This window comes from Neoarius graeffei, chromosome 6, assembly GCF_027579695.1.
Source record: "Neoarius graeffei isolate fNeoGra1 chromosome 6, fNeoGra1.pri, whole genome shotgun sequence".
NCBI lineage: Eukaryota > Metazoa > Chordata > Actinopteri > Siluriformes > Ariidae > Neoarius > Neoarius graeffei.
This window is the reverse complement of record NC_083574.1, coordinates 28,572,480-28,592,644: the sequence shown is the minus strand read 5'-3', so window position 1 is coordinate 28,592,644 and position 20,165 is coordinate 28,572,480. Positions and strand designations below refer to the sequence as shown.

At 39.6% G+C, this 20,165-nt stretch overlaps 1 protein-coding gene across 3 annotated transcripts in view; it reads left to right on the top strand.

The window, feature by feature from the left end:
- The window catches only part of nectin1b (nectin cell adhesion molecule 1b), a 648,475-nt gene that overhangs the window by 253,903 nt on the left and 374,407 nt on the right, over nucleotides 1–20,165 (top strand). The window contains exon 6 of one of the 3 annotated variants that reach the window (XM_060923541.1): nucleotides 9,511–11,122. The exons of the other annotated variants lie outside the window; for them this stretch is intronic. Coding sequence (XP_060779524.1) covers nucleotides 9,511–10,016 — 506 coding nt within the window. The 3' untranslated portion in view covers nucleotides 10,017–11,122. Of the gene's footprint in view, nucleotides 1–9,510; nucleotides 11,123–20,165 lie in introns of those variants that run through there. 3 annotated transcript variants of the gene reach the window in all.

The window sequence follows — 20,165 nt, the reverse complement described above, 5'->3', positions numbered from 1 at the left end:
CTTGCAAGTGGTAAGTGACGCGCATGCCCGACATGCACTGAGATCACACACACAGCGGCTCAGTCCCAAATCACTGCTCGTGCGCTCCACTCGCACGCTCTGTGAACTGCGCAGGGCCGGAGTGCGCACCCTCCAGAGGGCACTCACTGTTCAGGGCGGAGTGATTTGGAGCGCAGGATGCCTGCGGAGCTGAGCATATCCGTGTATTGGCGTTGCTGTGTGCACGCGAATCGTGTATTGGCGTTGCTGTGTGCACACTAATCGTTTTAAAAACGTTAATCTGATGATCCGCTGATACGGTCTAATGTAAACCCCACCTTAGCTGGGACGGTTTGTCCTGTAGTAGAGCTGGAATGATGATATTGAACGCAGAGCTGAAGTCCACACACAGGGTCCTGGCGTAGTTTCCTGGGGAATCCAGATGCTGGAGGATAGTGGAGGGCCGTGTTGACAGCATTGTCCACAGACCTGTTGGCTCTGTAGGCGAACTGCAGGGGGTCCAGAAGGGGATCTGTAATGGCTTTGAGGTGGGAGAGAACAAGGCACTCAAAGGACTTCATCACCATGGAGATGAAGATGATGGGTCTGTAATCATTTAGTCCTGTGGTCCTTGCTTTTTGGGGGATGGGTATGATGGTGGAGGACTCGAAACAGGCTGGCACGTGGCATGTCTCCAGTGAGGTGTTGAAAATGTCTGTGAACACTGGAGACAACTGGTCGGTGCAGTTTCTCAGGGTGGATGGAGAGACAGAGTCAGGTCCAGCTGATTTACTGGGGTTCTGTCTCTTGAACAGTCTATTAACATCCCTTTCCTGAATGGTGAGAGGCACAGTGGGGGAGGAGGTGGAGGGGGCCTTTGATGTGGACAGAGATGAGGAGGAGTGGGCTCCTGAAGAGAGGTGGGGGTGTTGGGGTGAAGGTGGTGATTGTGGAGGGAGGTATCAGGACTTTCCCATTGTTTTTCCAAAACGGCAGTAGAAGGTGTTAAGGTCATTTGCAAGGTGAAGGTTGTTGACAGAGTGAGGGGGTTTGGGTTTGTAGTTTGTGATTTGCCCTCTCCAGACAGATACAGAGTCGTTAGTCAAGAACTGGTGTTGTAGTTTCTCAGCATACAGCCGTTTAGCATCTCTCACCGCCTTGCTAAACCTGTACTTGGACTCTTTAAACCTGTCCCTGTCCCCACTCTTGAATGCCTCTTTCTGCCATTTCAGCTGTCTGAGTCTAGCTGTGAACCAGGGTTTGTCATTGTTATAACTCACCCTGGTGCAAGTTGGTCTACAGTTGTCCTCACAGAAGCTGATGTATGAAGTTACCGCCTCTGTGTACTCATCTAAACTGTTTGTGGCAGTCCTGAAAACATCCCAGTCTGTTGAGTCCAGACATGCCCAAAGGTCCTCCACAGCCTCCTTGCTCCACTTCTTTGATGTCCTCACATAGGCTTGCTAAGCTTTAGCTTCTGTCTGTATGAAGGAATTAGGTGAATCATGACATGGTCAGAGTGGCCCAGTGCAGTGCGAGGGACAGCATGATAAGCATTATTAACTGTTGTGTAACAGTGATCCAAAACATTCTCCTCTCTGGTTGGACATTTAATAAATTGTTAGTATTTGAGGAGTTCATGGGAGAGATTACCTTTGTTAAAGTTGACAAGAACAATAACTAAAGAGTCCAGGTTGGCCCACTCTCCACGCAGTATCTGGTCAGAGAGTAAGCGCTGTGCCTCCTGCATATTAGCTTGCGGTGGAATGTAAACACTGACCAGAATGAATGAAGCAAACTCACAGGGGGAGTAAAAGGGTTTGCAGTTAATGAAAAAGGATTCCAGCAGAGCAGTGTTGATGGATCAGTCACATCGTTACACCAGCCACTATTTGTATAAAAACAGATTCCTCCACCTTTAGTTTTGCTGGAGAGTCCCGTGTTATGATCCGCTCTGAAGAGTTGGAAGCCTGCCAGCTGCTACGCCAAGTCCAGTATCGATCCACACAGCCACGTCTCCGTAAAGCACAGAACTGCAGATGAAAAAAGTCTCGTTTTTTTCCCCAAAATAGCTGGAGTTTATCCATTTTATTGCTCAATGAGCACATGTTGGAGAGATATATTTCAGGCAGCAGTGTGCGGTGTCCGTGCTGGTGAAGGCGCACAAGCGCTCCAGCTCATTTACCTCTCCTCTGGCGTTTCACTCTAGCAGCAGCAGCGCAGGTGAGGGCACTGTAGGTGCAATGGGCTTACCAAATCAGTCTCATCAAATCAGCCTCATAAATTCATTAATCAGTCTCATAAATTAATTAATCATTAATTAGTGTATCTAATAGTTTATAGCTAAATATTAAAATCAATCAAATCAGTCTCATGTAAAACGGTTTCAGTCTCATGTAAAAAGGTATCAGTCTCATAAATTCATTAACAAAATGGGTGAAGGCAATTAGAGTTATTTTCTTGGCAGAGGTTGGCACTTCAGTGAATATTGTAACAGTAAACAGGACACAGTTTATTCCAAAGATACCATTTATTGAAATAGCTTTCAGGACTTAGCAAACTAATACTGATCAGATATAGCAACAATAGCAGCCAAGGAATAATTCAGTATAAATGATGGTACAATATATACAAAATATATACATATAAGAATCAGTAGTGTATGATAATTAAGGCACTAATGGTGATCAGAAATAATAGGGCGAGTGGATGTTAAAATGTGATAGGGAAAATCACGTGGTTGTTTGTGTGTGTATGTGTGGAATGCGAATGGAATGCACGAGCCGTGCCAGGCCGCGCCTACAAGGAGAGCGCGTGAAAATTAAGACAAAGGAATCTGGAGTTTGAACTAGCCTCGGTTTGAAATCGAGAGAGAGAGAGAGAGCATGCACAATCTAACTAAACATATAGTAAACAAAGTAAACCAACAACACACGGTCTAAGACCGACTTTCATGTGAATCAAAATGTGTACATTTAAATCATAAATGAATTCAAATAAACAACACTGTTCACGTTAACTGTTAACTCTGTTAAGTAAACAAGTAAACTAACAAACTTTGCCCAGATGCCAGCCTTACTCATTAGCGATTGGAAGTGTGCCTTCTCCGATCCGGGAAGAAGACGGTTTTGCTCCTTACTCGGGGTGATCACTCTTATTAGCGAGTGGAAGTGCCTTCTGTTATCCGGGAGAAGACGGTATTGGAACTGAGCCTTCTGATCCGAGATAGCGCGGAACGCAGATCTGGAGTGAAGACGGTTTTGCTCCTTCCGCAGCTCGTCAGCTGGAGATCCTCGACGTCTCGTCGGGCACCCGATGATCTAGAAAGAGTCTTGCTTATAATTTCGTTGATGTTGGAGAAAAGGGGGCAGAGGGAGCCAGTCGCCTCTTTCCTTTTTTGAAGTACTGTGTAGGCTGCAGTAACTATAACTGGTTCAATTATTATTACAACTCCACGAAGGTCAAGCCCATTGAACTTTGGCAAAGTCCGGTATCAATAGCTGGTTCTTTGTTCTCTGTCCTTCTGTAGCACCAAATGCATCGGCCTCTCTTTCACACGTGGAGTCCACCAGAGAGGACATCCATGGCCAGAGAGAGGGAGATTTCGTTTCCCTCGCTGATTTAAAGCAGTTGTGATGTCACTCTACCTGGTATCAGGTATCCTCTCTGTTCAATACCGTTACAGGAAGTCAGAGGAAGGGGAGGAGATAAAGCATGGCGTCGAGTACAGAGATGGGTGTGTTTCAAACTGGTTGTGAAAGGGTTACCATGGTTACGGGCATGGCCACTGTCACTACAGCACCTTTGACCAGAATGGACAATAAATCTACGGATGGTGAAATGAATGTAGGAAATAAGTCCACTGAAGTCGTTTCCCTGATGTTCAAGAGTTCTTCTCTCATGAAAGAAATTCGGGAAGAGTTAAATGAAGCACTATTTACAACCAAAACAAGACAATACAGAGCGCACCAAAACTCCAAGGCGGCCGTCCGTGGCGGCATCTTGAAATGCTACTCGTATTTATCGATTTGAGTAAGGCGTTTGACAGCATATGCCACACTACCTTGGTAAACAAGCTCCACGTGTTAGGAAGATCTATCAAGCCTCTGAATTGGTTTCAAAGCTACATCACAAATAGGGAGTAATCTACCCATATTGGAACATCAATATTTTCATCACTATGTATAACTCACGGCGTCCCACAGGACTCAATTCTCGGGCCTGTGCTATTCAGTTTATATATGAATGACTTGCAATACATCATCAAAAACTGCTCAGTAATGTCTTACATTGACAATACAAAGCTCTTTGTATCCTTTGCAACTAATGATAAAGTCAGTGCTCTTAGACAGATTATTCAAGATCTCAACAGAGTAGCAGAATGATGTTGTACTAATTGACTGCTCATCAATCCACAAAAGACAAAGTTCATGTTTTTTGGCACAAGATCTACTTTTTATCATTACAACACTTGACAAAAGGACAACATAAACATTTATATTCAAAAGAACTCAGTGACAATACAATCCCCTTCCTTGGTAAAGAGTTATCTCCATCGTCCTCGTGTAAAGACTTGGAAGTTATATTTGACAGTAGCCTTTTATTCAGTGATCACAGATTACCTTGTGTCAAATCAATAGAGTTCAACACCTGTTTACGAAAGACGTTCAAGTTATATTGAACTCTTTGGTATTCAGCAAATTATTTTACTGCTCAACCATGTGGTCAGGAACAACACAGAATATTTGCAAGCTGCAGCTTTTACAGAACTTTGCTGCTAGTATACTGACTGGAAAAAGGAAGTATGATCACATCTCATCAACCCTTAAAGATCTTGGATGGTTACCCATAAAGGAAATTCTACTGCTTAGAGATGTCACCATGGTTTACAGATGTCTACATGGTCTTGCTCCAAATTACCTTGAATCCAAGTCAGTCAAGCGATCTACTTTTTATCATTACAACACTTGACAAAAGGACAACATAAACATTTATATTCAAAAGAACTTCAACAGCTCAGAGGTCCTTTTTTGACCATGCACTATCCTCATGGAACAATTTAAGTGAAGAGACTAGAAATTGTACTAATGTTACAAATTTTAAAGTTTCTGCCCAAAGAGTCGTGGGCCTGTTTATGAATTATGGTTGTCTAAGCTGCAAGTTTTACTTGTTTTCTTTCTGTCTCTCTCTTCATGATTTTGACTAGGATAATTGGTAGAGATTTTGTTCATTGGTATCAATTTGAATTTATTTATTTATTTATTTATTTATTTTTCTCAGATCATTTGGTTTATTATATTAACTCAGGATTAGGGATAGTCTTAGGGTGTTTGGGATTTCTTGGATTATTTTATTTGGATTTTGAACTATTATTTGAATTAGGATTAGTGTATTTAGTATTTTTGATTATCAGGAGTATCACAAGATTATTATAGGATTAGGTTTATATTAATGCAGTTTTTCTCTTGTAAATAGTTGTTTGTTTTTATTGTGTTGTAAATTGGTATTGAAAATCCCTTTTGGGAAATACTAATAAAGTTACTGTGTTGTATACAGTTATTGATTACTGTGTGCATTGTAGCTCTTTTAATATATAATATGTACAATACTTTAAAAGGCCCTATTAGACCTGAAGTTGTGATAGAAATCTCTGATCATTTCACTGCCTCCATGATAAAAGATCCTACCATATTCTTTTTACAGCTAAAGATGAAAGAAAATAAGAATTTAAATGATAGCGAAAAATATTTAAGTGTGCACATGCTAATGGACGGGTAAAATGAAAAAAAGAAGACATTAAATGAGATGGGCTTTTTTCACTGTTTCTCCTTAGTTTTCTCTCTCTCTCTCTCTCTCTCTCTCTCTCTCTCTCTCTCTCTCTCTCTCTCTCTCTCACTATCCAGAGGTGACCTCTATTTGCTCTCTTAGTCATGCAGGTAATAAAGCCTCTTATTACATCTAATCTCATTAGGGGCCAGATTAAACAGATATCAGACACAGACTGGCAGTTACACATCCACACACACACTCAACGGTAAATGAAAGGAAAATAGAGAGGGGGTGGATGATCAACAGTTGGGTTTGAATGATTCAGCAGGTTTAAGCATTGAGAGATGGAAAAATTAAAATTGAGAAGACTTACAGAGGCATATTATATCCATCAGTTTTAAAAACAGTCTCCAAGTGTTTGTTTTCTCGTGCAGTGATCCTCACACTGGGGTACATGACTCATTGGCAGGCTGCAGTAATTTTACTGTAAGCTTTGTCATTTTAGTAAGTTTACCTTGTGTAAATCTAATTTCATGGATTATGTACGTATGTATTTACCTGTTTTTCATCACAAATATGTGGCTAATTTATTATTTTTGATATACTCAGGGCATAATCCAGACTACTAGTTTGTAAGGCACTCATGTTTGGGTCCTCTGAGATGTAGATGTGAATCCAGGCATACTGTTTTTAGTATACACTAAAATTTACATTTTTATTTTCTTTTTTCATTTTGAAAGGAAGATTGCCTGCTTAATGGTAATAATGTTAATAATAGCGTAATAAAACTAGTTTGAAAACTACAAAATAAATTAAAACTGCACAAGTTTTAATTTATTTTGTAGTTTTCAAACTAGTCATATTCTGCTAATTATTAATAATTATTATAACATTGCTAGACAGGATGATATCATAGGATATAGGAACACAATGAGGAATCCTGCTCCAGTTGCCAGCATAATAGGTGCCAAGCTAAATGTTTTTGCCAGTCTCTGATAAAGATTGCACTCATGCTATGGACTAGATGCAAACACACAAAAGCCAAGAAAAGGAACAACACCCTCTAAGTCTTGTTTACTCTGTTCATTTTGTTCATAGCTATCTGATAGCCACAATTATGAAACCATTCAGCTAAACTGTTATGTATAAGTGGGACAGTAAGTAACCAGTATGTTTGTATTCATTTTGTTTCCAGTGAAACCTAATCAAACCTTATTAAAAAAGATTATTATTGTTATATAAAGCACACAGTATAGAAAGTGTGGATTTATAAATGGGTTATATAAATACAGTTGCGGTCAGAAGTTTATATAATTGCCATGGACATTAATGTCATGACAACATTGGGCTTTCAGTGATTTCTTTGAACTGTTCGTTTTTTGTGGCAGAATGATTGTACAACATACATATTTGACAGAAAAAAAACAAGAATATGGTGCACAAGTTTTAATTTATTTTGGGTTTTCTGAAATCAATACAGGGTCAAAATTATACATACAGGGTCAAGAATATATGTACAGCACACCTAATATTTGGTTAAATGTCCCTTAGCAAGTTTCACCTTAACCAGATGCTTTTGGTAACCATCACCAAGTTTCTGGCAGAATTGATTGGATATTTAACCCCTCTTTTTGGCAGAATTAGTAGAGTTCAAATAAATTTGTAGGTTTCCTGGCATGGACCCAACTTCTAAGCACAGTCCACATATGATAGGGTTGAGGTCAGAAATTTGGGAAGCCCGTTCCAAGAGCTTATTGTTTGCCTGCTTTATTAATTCCACAACCAGCTTTGATGTGTTTGGGGTCATTGTCCTGTTGGAACACCCCATTTTGTCCAAGATTCAACCATCTAGCTGATGGTTTGAGGTTATTCTGAAGAATTCTGAGGTAGTCCTCCTTATTCATTATTCAATCCACTTTGTTCATACTTAAAGGAGATACACAGAACCTTTATTTTTAAATACATTTCTGAGTGGATAGTATCTCCATCCTTGACTCTCATATGCTGCATAATTGGGAATAAAAAATATGTATTTTTAAGAGTCAAAATCGACCGCAAAGTTGGCATTCGAGCTGCCCCATTGAGCCAGCCAGCCCTGGGTGGGTGACGTCACAGTGGGAACCGGTGCTATAGACCAATGCCAGACTCGGCAGAGGAGAGTGGTTGCAATGGCCTCTTCATTCGGATTTACTGGAGATTCTTTGGATTCCTCAGATAGCAACACATCTACGTGGCATGGTGATAAATTAGCTCAAAATGGAGTATCGAAGTTGCAGTTAGCTCTGTGCTTTAGTATAGCGGAAATGGTGATGAGACCGATAGCCTTCCTGCTGTGACGTTACAGATGTCAAGGTCATTCACTCAGACCGCTACCTGTATGAATCACTTTAATCATAAAAATTACTATATTAGATTTATTAACACTTAAAACTATTCCTATGCCATTCTTGAGGTCTCATGGCATTTATAAACAAAAAGTGAGGCCATGGTTCTGTTTATCTCCTTTAACAGTTACTTAATAGTTTGTACAGTCTTCTTGGGGTTGAATACCTCACCTTTACTCCTCCAAATATAACTCTGGTCATTGTGGCCAAACAACTCAATCTTTGTCTTGTCTGACCATAAAAACTTTCCTCCAGAAGGCTTCTTTTTTTCCCCCATGTGGTCAGCTGCAAACTTTAGTTGAGATTGAATTGTCAATTTTGGAGCAGGGGCTTCTTTCTTGGAAGACAGTCTCTTAGTACGTAGCGATTTAAAACCACTATAGACAGTAACACTGGTGTTCCAGCAACTTCCATTTTATGGCAGGCCTGTGCCTTGGTGGTTCCTGGGTTCTTCCTGACTATCCACACCAATTTCCTCTCAGCTGATATATATATATATATATATATATATATATATATATATATATATATATATATATATATATATATATATAATTATGTTTTCTGTTGATCTCAGAAAACCCAAACCAAATCCTTGCTTTTTTTTCTATTAATGATGTATGTTGTACAATCCCCTGAAAAAGAACAGCTCAGAGAAATCATGGAAAGCTTAGTACTGCCCTGACCTTCATCTCCATAATAAGTGTTTGCAAACTTCTGACTGCAAGATTTGAATTGCAAATAAATTTGACATGCTTACATACTCTGTCCAAGCCAATGTGTGTAATGGCTCAAGAGTCTCCAAAAGTGGTGTTCCTGGCCTATGCATATAGAATTTGTGTGAGCCTAATATTTATAAAGGGATGCATTGTTCCATGCATTGCCAATAGAGGTGCTATATGCAATACCCCAGACACATAAAGATGATAAAGAATGCATTTCTAGAAATATTGGCCATTTCAAATCTTCAATCCATTGCCACGTTTATTTTGCTGCCCCTGGATGATTAGCCTTTACAACTCTGACAAGGTGATACACTGACCCTAAGGCATGTAAGAAAAAGACTCATGCACTTGTGTTTGTGTACTTCTGTAGAGTATGTAAGAGGCCTAACACAGCTTGCATAATGTGTGCTTTTTTAGTGTATCCGGATATTCAAAGACTTCTTTTCTATGTGAAGTGTTCCTCATTGGTGTGATCTGAGAGGGTGGGGCTTGGGAAAAGGTGGTGGGGTTTGGTGGTGGAGGCAGAGACCCCTTATTGTTTTTCCCCCCTTGACTTACCCTTTCCCATGTTCCTTTCCTCAAAAATATAGCACATGCACTCCTTCCCACCTGAGCACTGACACACTCCTTTCCGTCTGTCTTTTCCTGCCCAGAATTCCCCAACAGTATCATTCGAGGCAATGATGACAATGACCAGACGCAACCCAGTTCCAGTGCTGCAATATTGGGTGGCATGGGTGGCCTGTTTGTACTGATCATTGGTATTGCATTGCTCATCTACTTCCTGAGGCGTCGGCAGCGCACCTTCAAGGGTGACTACAGCACCAAGAAGCATGTTTTTGGTAATGGCTACAGTAAGGCGGGCTCTGTACCTGCACATCCCACTGTGCCCAAGAACCTGCAGTACCCAGATGACTCAGATGATGAGAAGAAGGCCTCTCAGACTGGGGGGCCAGGAGCCTTCGAGGGCACAGAACATGATTTCGATGGTAACTCTGAAGACCTAAAGAGACCATATTTCACTGTGGACGAAGGTGAGAGCCATGATTATGATGAACGGACTCTAGCTTTTCAGTACGAGCCTGAGTCTGAGATTGCAGATGACATGGTATCCCAAACTGATGGCTCTGTCATTTCAAAGAAAGAGTGGTATGTGTAGTGTAGCATCAAAAAAATTAGGTCAACATTAGTCTGCTCCTAACTGCATTTTACCACGTCCCTTCATCTCCATCACTAGAAGCCTTCTGTCCATCTACCCATCCTGGTCTTCAGCCCATCCCGCTCTCCTTCAAGCCAGCAACCTCTGCCCCCATCAAAACACATTTAATTGAACATAAACATGAAAAAATATACTTGCAGCATTGACAAATCAACGTAATATTTCCACACTCTAATAGTTTAATCTGGTACAGCAGTGAAAAGAGGTGTGATCTTTCACTCATGCCAAGCGCTACTGGCTTCTAAAGCTGTACAGGCCAGTTGCTTGAATATTTTAGGGTGCATTATTAATAATATAGTTTATCTCATTTTGTTGATGTTACGATCAGTGTATTAAATGTATTAAAAAGAGACTTTGTAATGAATGAGTTCTGACCCACCTTGTGAAAGTCCTACACTGGATGTATTATATTCTTAAAATTTGTTTTAATCTCAGTACCTTTGTCTTTTTATATATGATTTTTTTTGTAATGTCTTCCCTGTTTATGGGGTGTTGGTTTTCTGAAATTGGTGATGTTATGTCTAAATGGATAGTTATGAGGCATGTGGTCAGTTGTTTCAGACTGATATTAAATGATGTTTTATCTGAAGGAAGAAAGCACACAGTTCCTAATTTTCCAAAGAAATGTATGACAGTTTAAATTCTCAGCCTTGGTTGTGGGTAGCTTTGCTTGGAATTAAAACCTCTGCCTTACTTAGGCAGATAGGCACAGATAGATAGATAGATATATATAATGGTGATTATCTGGCTTCTCACCTCATGCCTCACGAGAGTGCTATTACATGTGATTTCATTCTTATTTCTCCCATTACTTATCTCTGTTGACATTACTGGCTGTGAAAGTATTATAATACTTTGACAATGTACATTTCACTATGGTATACTAGAAGATATCAATGTATATGAAATGGACTTTTAATGGGGTATCAGGTTTTGTCTTTTTTTTTTTTTTTTGGTGGTTCTGTGGTGACATGGGGTAATCAATTTTGAGATGGAACATGTTTGGCACTGTACATATTAAAATAGGGCTTAATATGTTGTGGTAACATTTTGTGGCATGCATTTATATGATTGTACTCCATCAGTGCACATGGTGACTCTTTCTGATCATTTGGGTGGCCACAGTGATAATGAAAGCTAAAGCTTTTGCAAAGATGAAATGTTGACAGTTCCGGGTCAAAATTAGCTTCTCTGCTTAAAGGTTGTCCATCTTTGTTGTTTTGTTAATTTGTCCTTTTTTTAGGATCACAGCAAATAAGGCAAAGGCAACTGTGTCTGACAAAAAGATTGACACTACAGGCTAGGCTGATATAAACCTGCAGTGCAACATACCTCTTGATTATCTAAACCACTGACTGTGTTTTGAGTGTTTTTTTCCTACAACTTTTAATACAAATAGTGAACATTATTGGTGGTAAAAAAATAAAAATAAAAAAAATCTACAAAAAAATCATGAGAAATTCAATCAACATAACTAGCTAGCTGAAAAGATGCAAATGGTTCTTTTTTTGGGGGGCTTTTTTCACCTTTATTGGATAGGACAGTGTAGAGACAGGAAATGAGCGGGAGAGAGAGATGGGGAGGGATCGGGAAATGACCTCCAGTCGGAATCAAACCCAGGTTCCCGGATTTATGGTATGGCGCCTTATCCACCTGGGCCATGACGCCCCTGCAAATGGTTCTTATTGTAATGTTTTTTTTTCTCCTACAGGTATGTATAGGTGTGTGCATGAATGTACTTATCAGGGGTTTTTTTTAATAATCTTTTTAGACTTTATAAACCAAAATCAGAAAAAGTTGGGACGGTATGGAAAATGTAAATTAAAAAAAAGAAATCAGTGATTTCTAAATTTACTTTGACTTGTCACTGCAGACAGTATGAACCCAAGCTATTTCATGTTTTGTCTGGTCAACTTCATTTCATTTGTTAACATACATCCATTCCTGCATTACAGGCCTGTAAGACATTCCAAAAAAGCTGGAACAGGGGCAGTTTAGGGCTAGAAATGAGGCTAAACAAGTAAATAATGATGTGATTTGAAACATGTGATGTCAACAGGTGACTGTAATCATGAATTGGTACAAAATCTGTATCCAGGGAAGGCCTAGTCTTTGAGGAACAATGATGGGTAGAGGATCTCCAGTTCATCAACAAATGAATGCAAAAATGATTTAAATTTTTAAAGACATTTGTTTAAAAACAATGTTTGTTTAATAAGATTGTTTAAAAACTGCCAAGCACTACAATATAGAGTTACATCCGCAAATGCCAGTAAAAACAATTAAAAAAAATGACAACAATGACTCTGTACTGTTGCACATCTTAAGACCTGTTTGCAGGAAGAATGAGACAAAATACCACCTGAAACGCTTCATCACTTGGCGTCTTCAATCACTAAACATCTTTTAAGTGTTGTGAGAAGGAATGGCAACATTACAAAATGGTAAATACTTTACCGTCCCAACTTTTTTGAAATGTGTTGCAAGAATCAAAATTGAAATGTGTTTATTTTGAAAAACAAATAAAATTCATGAGGGGAAAACATCGAATAATGTGCCGTTTTATTGTTTTGAGTGCAATACAGGTCATATATTATTTACAAATCATTGTTCATCTCATTGTTTTCAGTTTTAATTTCAGTTTCAACATACTATTCCAACTTTTTCTGATTTTGGGTTTTAATATTCTGTTTTGTTTGATTTCTTGATTATGACAGTAATATGGGTTATATTGGGTTTTTAAATAGTAGGTTCTGTAAGTCGGTGCATTTTTGTTTTCTGAGAAAAATAGCATTTTTAATCACCCAAAACCAATTTAAATCACAATCTGTCAGTGAAATACCCAACTCCTCTATCTTGCTTAAATTACAGTGGGGATGATTCATAATATAATACACAGGCCTTTTTTTGTAAGCTATTAGAACCATAAATACAGTGGTGCTTGAAAGTTTGTGAACCCTTTAGAATTTTCTATATTTCTGCATAAATATGACCTAAAACATCAGATTTTCACACAAGTCCTAAAAGTAGATAAAGAGAACCCAGTTAAACAGATGAGACAAAAATATTATACTTGGTAATTTATTTATTGAGGAAAATGATCCAATATTACATATCTGCCATCTCAATATTACATGCAGCCATCTCTCCTTCTTCCCTCAACACACCTCCCCCCAGTCATCACAGCAGCACCCTCCTCCCCCACCTCAACACAGACTCCTCCATGCATTACTGCAGACCAGGTCAGAGGTCAACTGAGGAAGCTTCACCCCAGGAAAGCAGCAGGCCCGGACACGGTGTGTCCCCGACTACTGACGACCTGCGCTGCTGAACTGGGTGAACCACTCCAATGCGTCTTCAACCTCAGCCTGCAGCTGGGGAGAGTGCCCACCCTCTGGAAGACATCATGTATTGTTCCAGTTCCCAAAAAGAATCAGCCCAGCGAGCTGAACGACTTCTGACCGGTGGCACTCACTTCACATCTGATGAAGACGGAACGGCTCTTCCTCAGCCTCCTTAGACCCCAGGTACAACATGCCCAGGACTGTCTGCAGTTTGCGTACCGGGCAGGTGTTGGTGTGGAAGACGCCATCCTCTACCTGCTACACTGAGCCCACTCGCATCTGGATAAGGGAAATGGCACAGTGAGGATCCTCTTCTTGGACTTCTCGAGTGCCTTCAACACCATCCAGCCCCTATTGCTTCAGGACAAACTGAACAGGATGCAAGTGGACCCCTGCCTGGTTACCTGGATCTCCAGCTACCTCACTGACAGGCCGCAGTACGTCAGGCTGAAGGACATCACGTCTGACACTGTGATTAGCAGCACTGGAGCACCCCAGGGCACAGTGCTGGCCCCTCTTCTCTTCACCTTGTACACCGCAGACTTCTGCTACAACTCGGAGCTGTGTCACATTCAGAAGTTTGCCGATGACACAGCCATCGTTGGGTGTATCAGTGACGACAGAGAGGAGGAGTATAGGAGCCTGGTGAGGGACTTTGGTGTGTGGTGCAACAGGAACCATCTGCAGCTCAACATCTCGAAGACCAAGGAGCTGGTCATTGACTTTGGGAGGTCCAGACTAAGGCCACGACCAGTTCTGATCGAGGGAGTCGAGGTGGAGGTTGTGGATTCCTACAAGTACCTCGGGCTGTGGCTGGACAGCAAGCTGGGCTGTGGCTGGACAGCAAGCTGGATTGGACTTGCAACACCAATCACTTATGATGAGTAGCATGCTATAGATGCAGAATGGTGTAACATAGGGAAAAAAATTAAAAATTCAGGTTTTGATTTTATGTACTGAAATAACTATTAGGCACAATTTTTACAATATCTATATAAATTAGTTGTTTTTACCCATTTTAACCTTGAAATCAGCATTTTAATGATTACCCATAATGCATTGTTTATCGCGCTAAAACAAGCAAAAATGTCATAAGACAGTGGAAATACTACCTTTACTACCTTCACGTGGCGTCTTTCTCGATCGCACGTGCCTAGAAGCGTACCTTCTAGAACATTCCTGGGTGGTCACGGACTGTCGTAGCCTAGTTCGGTTGTGAAACTCGCTAGGATGGAGTATTTTCGCGAGTTTAGTGGCAAACTTTTGCGCCGCAATTTCTCTATTCTCAAAATTTGTAACCTGAAACCCTACAAGAAATGTTTCATAATGTTTGAGATTTTGAAAAATGCTTCTAGCAAATTTATTTCGCTGTATTTTTCCGTGAAACTTGGCATAAATCATCCTTAAGTGATGAGCATGACATTGTTATTTTGGTATGGGTCACGGAGTTAGTTGGAAGCGGGAGAAATGAGAGTTTCTCAACTACAGCAGCACTTCTCACCATAGATGGCTGGCGTGTTTCACAGCGTTTGGGATTTACTAAATCGACTAAATCTCTAGATCTACTGAAGCTACGAGGATATAAATCACCAGGATTCTAATTTACTGGGTGAGAATTATATATATTTTTTGAAAGGTTTATTCACGCTACAAGTCCACGAAAGTTGGAATTGTTCGTGAAGGGGTTAGTTAGATTTTGGTAGCGTGACGCGCACAACAAGCAAAAGAAAAAACAAATTTTCTTCCGAATTTCCTTGCTTTATCAAAATTATTTTTTGATACATTAAAAGACTGTGTTTATAATATTTAAGCGATTTTTTTTTTTTATTATAGAGAATATTTGATCAAAACTTTCAAAACAGCATTGAGTGATTTTTCACAGGTGTAAATGTTACGCATGACGTCCATAATTACGTTAAATTTTAAGAACTAAAATTCTGTTAAAAATTCTAGATTTGTGCTATCATTCTGGGGTTTTGCTGAATAATACTTTAGGGAGTTCTCTTACAATGCTGAAAATTCAATGAGTTTTGGTGAAATTCTAGAAAAGTTATTTATATTTTAATGTGCCTGATAGCGATTGTGCTCAAACAGCGTGCTATTCATAACAAGAAATGTTTCATAATGTTTGAGATTTTGAAAAATGCTTCTAGCAAATTTATTTCGCTGTATTTTTCCGTGAAACTTGGCATAAATCATCCTTAAGTGATGAGCATGACATTATTTTGGTATGGGTCACGGAGTTAGTTGGAAGCGTGAGAAATGAGAGTTTCTCAACTACAGCAGCACTTCTCACCATAGATGGCTGGCGTGTTTCACAGCGTTTGGGATTTACTAAATTGACTAAATCTCTAGATCTACTGAAGCTACGAGGATATAAATCACCAGGATTCTAATTTACTGGGTGAGAAGTATTATTTTTTTTTTTAAAGGTTTATTCGCGCTACAAGTCCATGAAAGTTGGAATTGTTCGTGAAGGGATTAGTTAGATTTTGGTAGTGTGACGCACACAACAAGCAAAAGAAAAAACAAATTTTCTTCCGAATTTCCTTGTTTTATCAAAATTATTTTTTGATACATTAAAAGACTGTGTTTATAATATTTAAGCGATTTTTTTTTATTATAGAGAATATTTGATCAAAACTTTCAAAACAGCATTCAAAGTGATTTTTCAGGGGTGTAAATGTTACGCGTGACGTTCATAATTACGTTAAATTTTAAGAACTAAAATTCTTTTAAAAATTCTAGATTTGTGCTATCATTCTGGGGATTTGCTGAATAATACTTTAGGGAGTTCTCTTACAGTGCTGAAAATTCAATGAGTTTTGGTGAAATTCTAGAAAAGTTATTTGCATTTTAACGCGTCTGATAGCGATTGTGCTCACACAGCGTGCTACTCATATTATACAGGAAGGAACAGAGCAGGCTATACTTCCTTAGGAGGCTGCGGTCCTTTAACATCTACAGGAAACTCCTATGAATGTTCTATCAGTCTGTGGTCGCCAGTGTCCTGTTTTACGCCATGGTGTGCTGGGGGGGGCAGCACATCCAAGAAGGACACATCCAGGCTGGACAAACTGATCAGGCAGGCCGGCTCTGTGGTTGGCATGAAGCTGGACTCTCTGGTGACTGTGGCAGAGAAGAGGTCTATGGACAAACTTTTGAACATCATGGATGATGCCAGTCACCCTCTGCACACCGTCATCAGCAACCAGAGGAGCCTGTTCAGTGACAGAATGCTCCATCCCAAGTGCAGGACGAACAGACTCAAAAACTCCTTTGTCCCTCATGCCATCAGACTGTACAACTCCTCTCTGGGGGGGAGGAGGGGTAACAGGAGGACAGAGGACAGGAAGGAGCAGTAGCCTAGCCTAACAATAAGCAATACTGGACAATGTGCAATATAAAGTGCAGTATCTCTCCTGCTGCCCCCCCTTCTCCCTTCCCCCCCTTCTTCTCTTCCCCATATCTTATTCTTTTTATATTTGTATATGTAAATACTTAATTTATTTTAAATTATCTAGAAGTTTTTCTCTATTTCTTTTCTCTGTTTATCTGTAATGATGCTGCTGGAATCTTAATTTCCCTGAGGGAGCCCTCCCAAAGGGATCAATAAAGTTTTATCTAATCTCTAATCTAATCTGTGAGTGGCAAAAGTATGTGAACCTCTAGGATTAGCAGTTAATTTGAAAGTGAAATTTGAGTCAGGTCTTTTCAACCAATAGGATGACAATCAGGTGTGAGTGGGCACCCTGTTTTATTAAAAGAACAGGGATCTATCAAAGTCTGATCTTCACAACACATGAAGTGTATCATGGCACGAACAAAGGAGATTTCTGAGGACCTCAGACAAAGCATTCATCATCAGATTTTCCCACTTGACACGTGAACGGTCATGGGGTTTGCAACTTAAATAAGTTGCATGATGTCCTTTTTGTCCATGCATGTTTTTATCAATTGTCTTTTTTCAATGTTCCATATTTTCTCCATTTTACCCCAATTTCGCCTTTTATCGAATAGGACCTGTTTAAGGAGGGAAGTATTGTTCATTCTACATAGATGACCAATATAGTGGAGATGTTGAATATGGCAAAATTCTTCAATTCGTTGGCTCTGGGTCATCTCATGGAGACGGGAGTTAGAGATTTTAAAGGCCCAGTCCACTTCTCCTATAGTAGGATCTGTGTTCTTCCTGGCAAACCCACCAGCAACCATTTTCCTAAGAAAACTGCTCCAAATAACGTCTAGTCTCTTGGCCTCTGCTGATGAGAGTTGCCATGCTTGGACACTATATAGTATTATTATATAGTAATCTGAATTGTTGATGCTCAGCAGAATGGAAAAGGTTACAAAACCATCTCTAAAGAGTTTGGACTCCACCAATCCACAGTCAGACAGACTGTGTACAAATGGAGGAAATTCAAGACCATTGTTACCCTCCCCAGGAGTGGTCGACCAACAAAGAGCAAGGCGTGTAACAGTCGGCGAGGTCACAAAGGACCCCAGGGTAACTTCGAAGCAACTGAAGGCCTCTCTCACAATGTTAATGTTCATTAGTCCACCATCAGGAGAACACTGAACAACAATGGTGTGCATGGCAGGGTTGCAAGGAGAAAGCCACTGCTCTCCAAAAAGAACATTGCTGCTCATCTGCAGTTTGCTAAAGATCACATGGACAAGCCAAGGCTATTGGAAAAATGTTTTGTGGAAGGATGAGACCAAAATAGAACTTTTTGGTTTAAATGAGAAGCGTTATGTTTGGAGCAAGGAAACCACTGCATTCCAGCATAAGAACCTTATCCCATCTGTGAAACATGGTGGTGGTAGTATCATGGTTTGGGCCTGTTTTGCTGCATCTGGGCTAGGACGGCTTGCCATCACTGATGGAACAATGAATTCTGAATTATACCAGTGAATTCTAAAGGAAAATGTCAGGACATCTGTCCATGAACTGAATCTCAAGAGAAGGTGGGTCATGCAGCAAGACAACGACCCTAAGCACACAAGTCGTTCTACCAAAGAATGGTTAAAGAAGAATAAAATTAATGTTTTGGAATGGCCAAGTCAAAGTCCTGACCTTAATCCAATCCAAATGTTGTGGAAGGACCTGGAGTGAGCAGTTCATGTGAGGAAACCCACCAACATCCCAGAGTTGAAGCTATTTTGTATGGAGAAATGGGCTAAAATTCCTCCAAGCCGGTGTGCAGGACTGATCAACAGTTACCGGAAACGTTTAGTTGCAGTTATTGCTGCACAAGGGGGTCACACCAGATACTGAAAGCAAAGGTTCACATACTTTTGCCACTCACAGATATGTAATATTGGATCATTTTCCTCAATAAATAAATGACCAGGTATAATATTTTTGTCTCATTTGTTTAACTGGGTTCTCTTTATCTACTTTTAGGACTTGTGTGAAAATCTGATGATGTTTTAGGTCATATTTATGCAGAAATATAGAAAATTCTAAAGGGTTCACAAACTTTCAAGCACCACTGTAATGTTATTGTATCAGTTATTGGTATCACTGAACAAAGAAAAACTGTGTGCAATAGTTAAATATTTTTACAAAACTCCACATTACCAATTGGTGTCACTTTGGGGAAAGCCTAAATGTTTGTTTATTTCTTTCTTTTTAAGACATAAATGTTGAAAAATAGTTTTAGTTGTGTAATATAATATGCTAGACCATATTATGTTTGTGAGATGTAATAATTATACAGAATTCACGGCCCTGAATGAAACAGAATGTGTAATACTGCATTTGGTTCCACCAACTTCCTCGATAATCAGAAACATGGTTACACACGCAGCACAATGTGGAGGGGGATATTTTGTTGTTTTGTTGTGTTTTCTTTCAGTTCAAATGTTAATGCAGTGAATTTACAATTTATTTAATTCTTAAATATCCCCCTTTGGGGAAAAAAAAAAAAACAATAAAATTGGAAAACTGAGGAATAATCCCAGCAGTGGGTAATAAGATTCATGTTACTTTTGTTCATAGCATTTAATTACTAGTTAATGTTACCATAGCACAAGCATGCCTAGAGGACTTATTAATATTAACATTCTTAGCTTTTTAAAAAGATTAGCAAACGATAGAGATGTGTGCAGGACAGGTTGTTTGTTTGTTTGTTTGTTTGTTTGTTTTTTCAATCACATTTCTGCCTGATTCCACAGACACTCAGAACAATCACGTCTGCTCCTACAGAAATTTTGACCCTTTGCTTGTAATCACCTTCAGTATTTTGTAATGAACTGAAAATAAATAAGTACACTGCAACCCCACTATAACGAACTCATTGGGGGACATCCAAATAGTTTGTTATGCCAAAAAGTTCATAATACTGAAACAAACCCACTTGCCACACCAAACACTCACTCTTACATAAAACAAGACCAACTGTGTTTAATTTATATTTACCCTTAAATATTTATGAAGTAAAGTAAATAAGTCACTCTTTTCTATGTATCATGGAAAGGATGGATGTAATTGCAGAAAGTGTGTTTATTTACAAACAGGTAGGCAAAGAGATCCAAAATGTAATGCGAAAGCAGAATGAGGAAACAGGCAAGGGTCATGTGAGGCACAAACAGAATTGCCGAGGCAAGAAGAAAAGGCAGAATCCAAATATACAAAACAAAGTCAGAACCAAAAGGGCAATACAAAGACACAAGGTACAGCGTGTATACTTCGCAAAGTGTGTTTTCAGAGTCCTTATAAGCATGTGCTGTGATTGCGCTC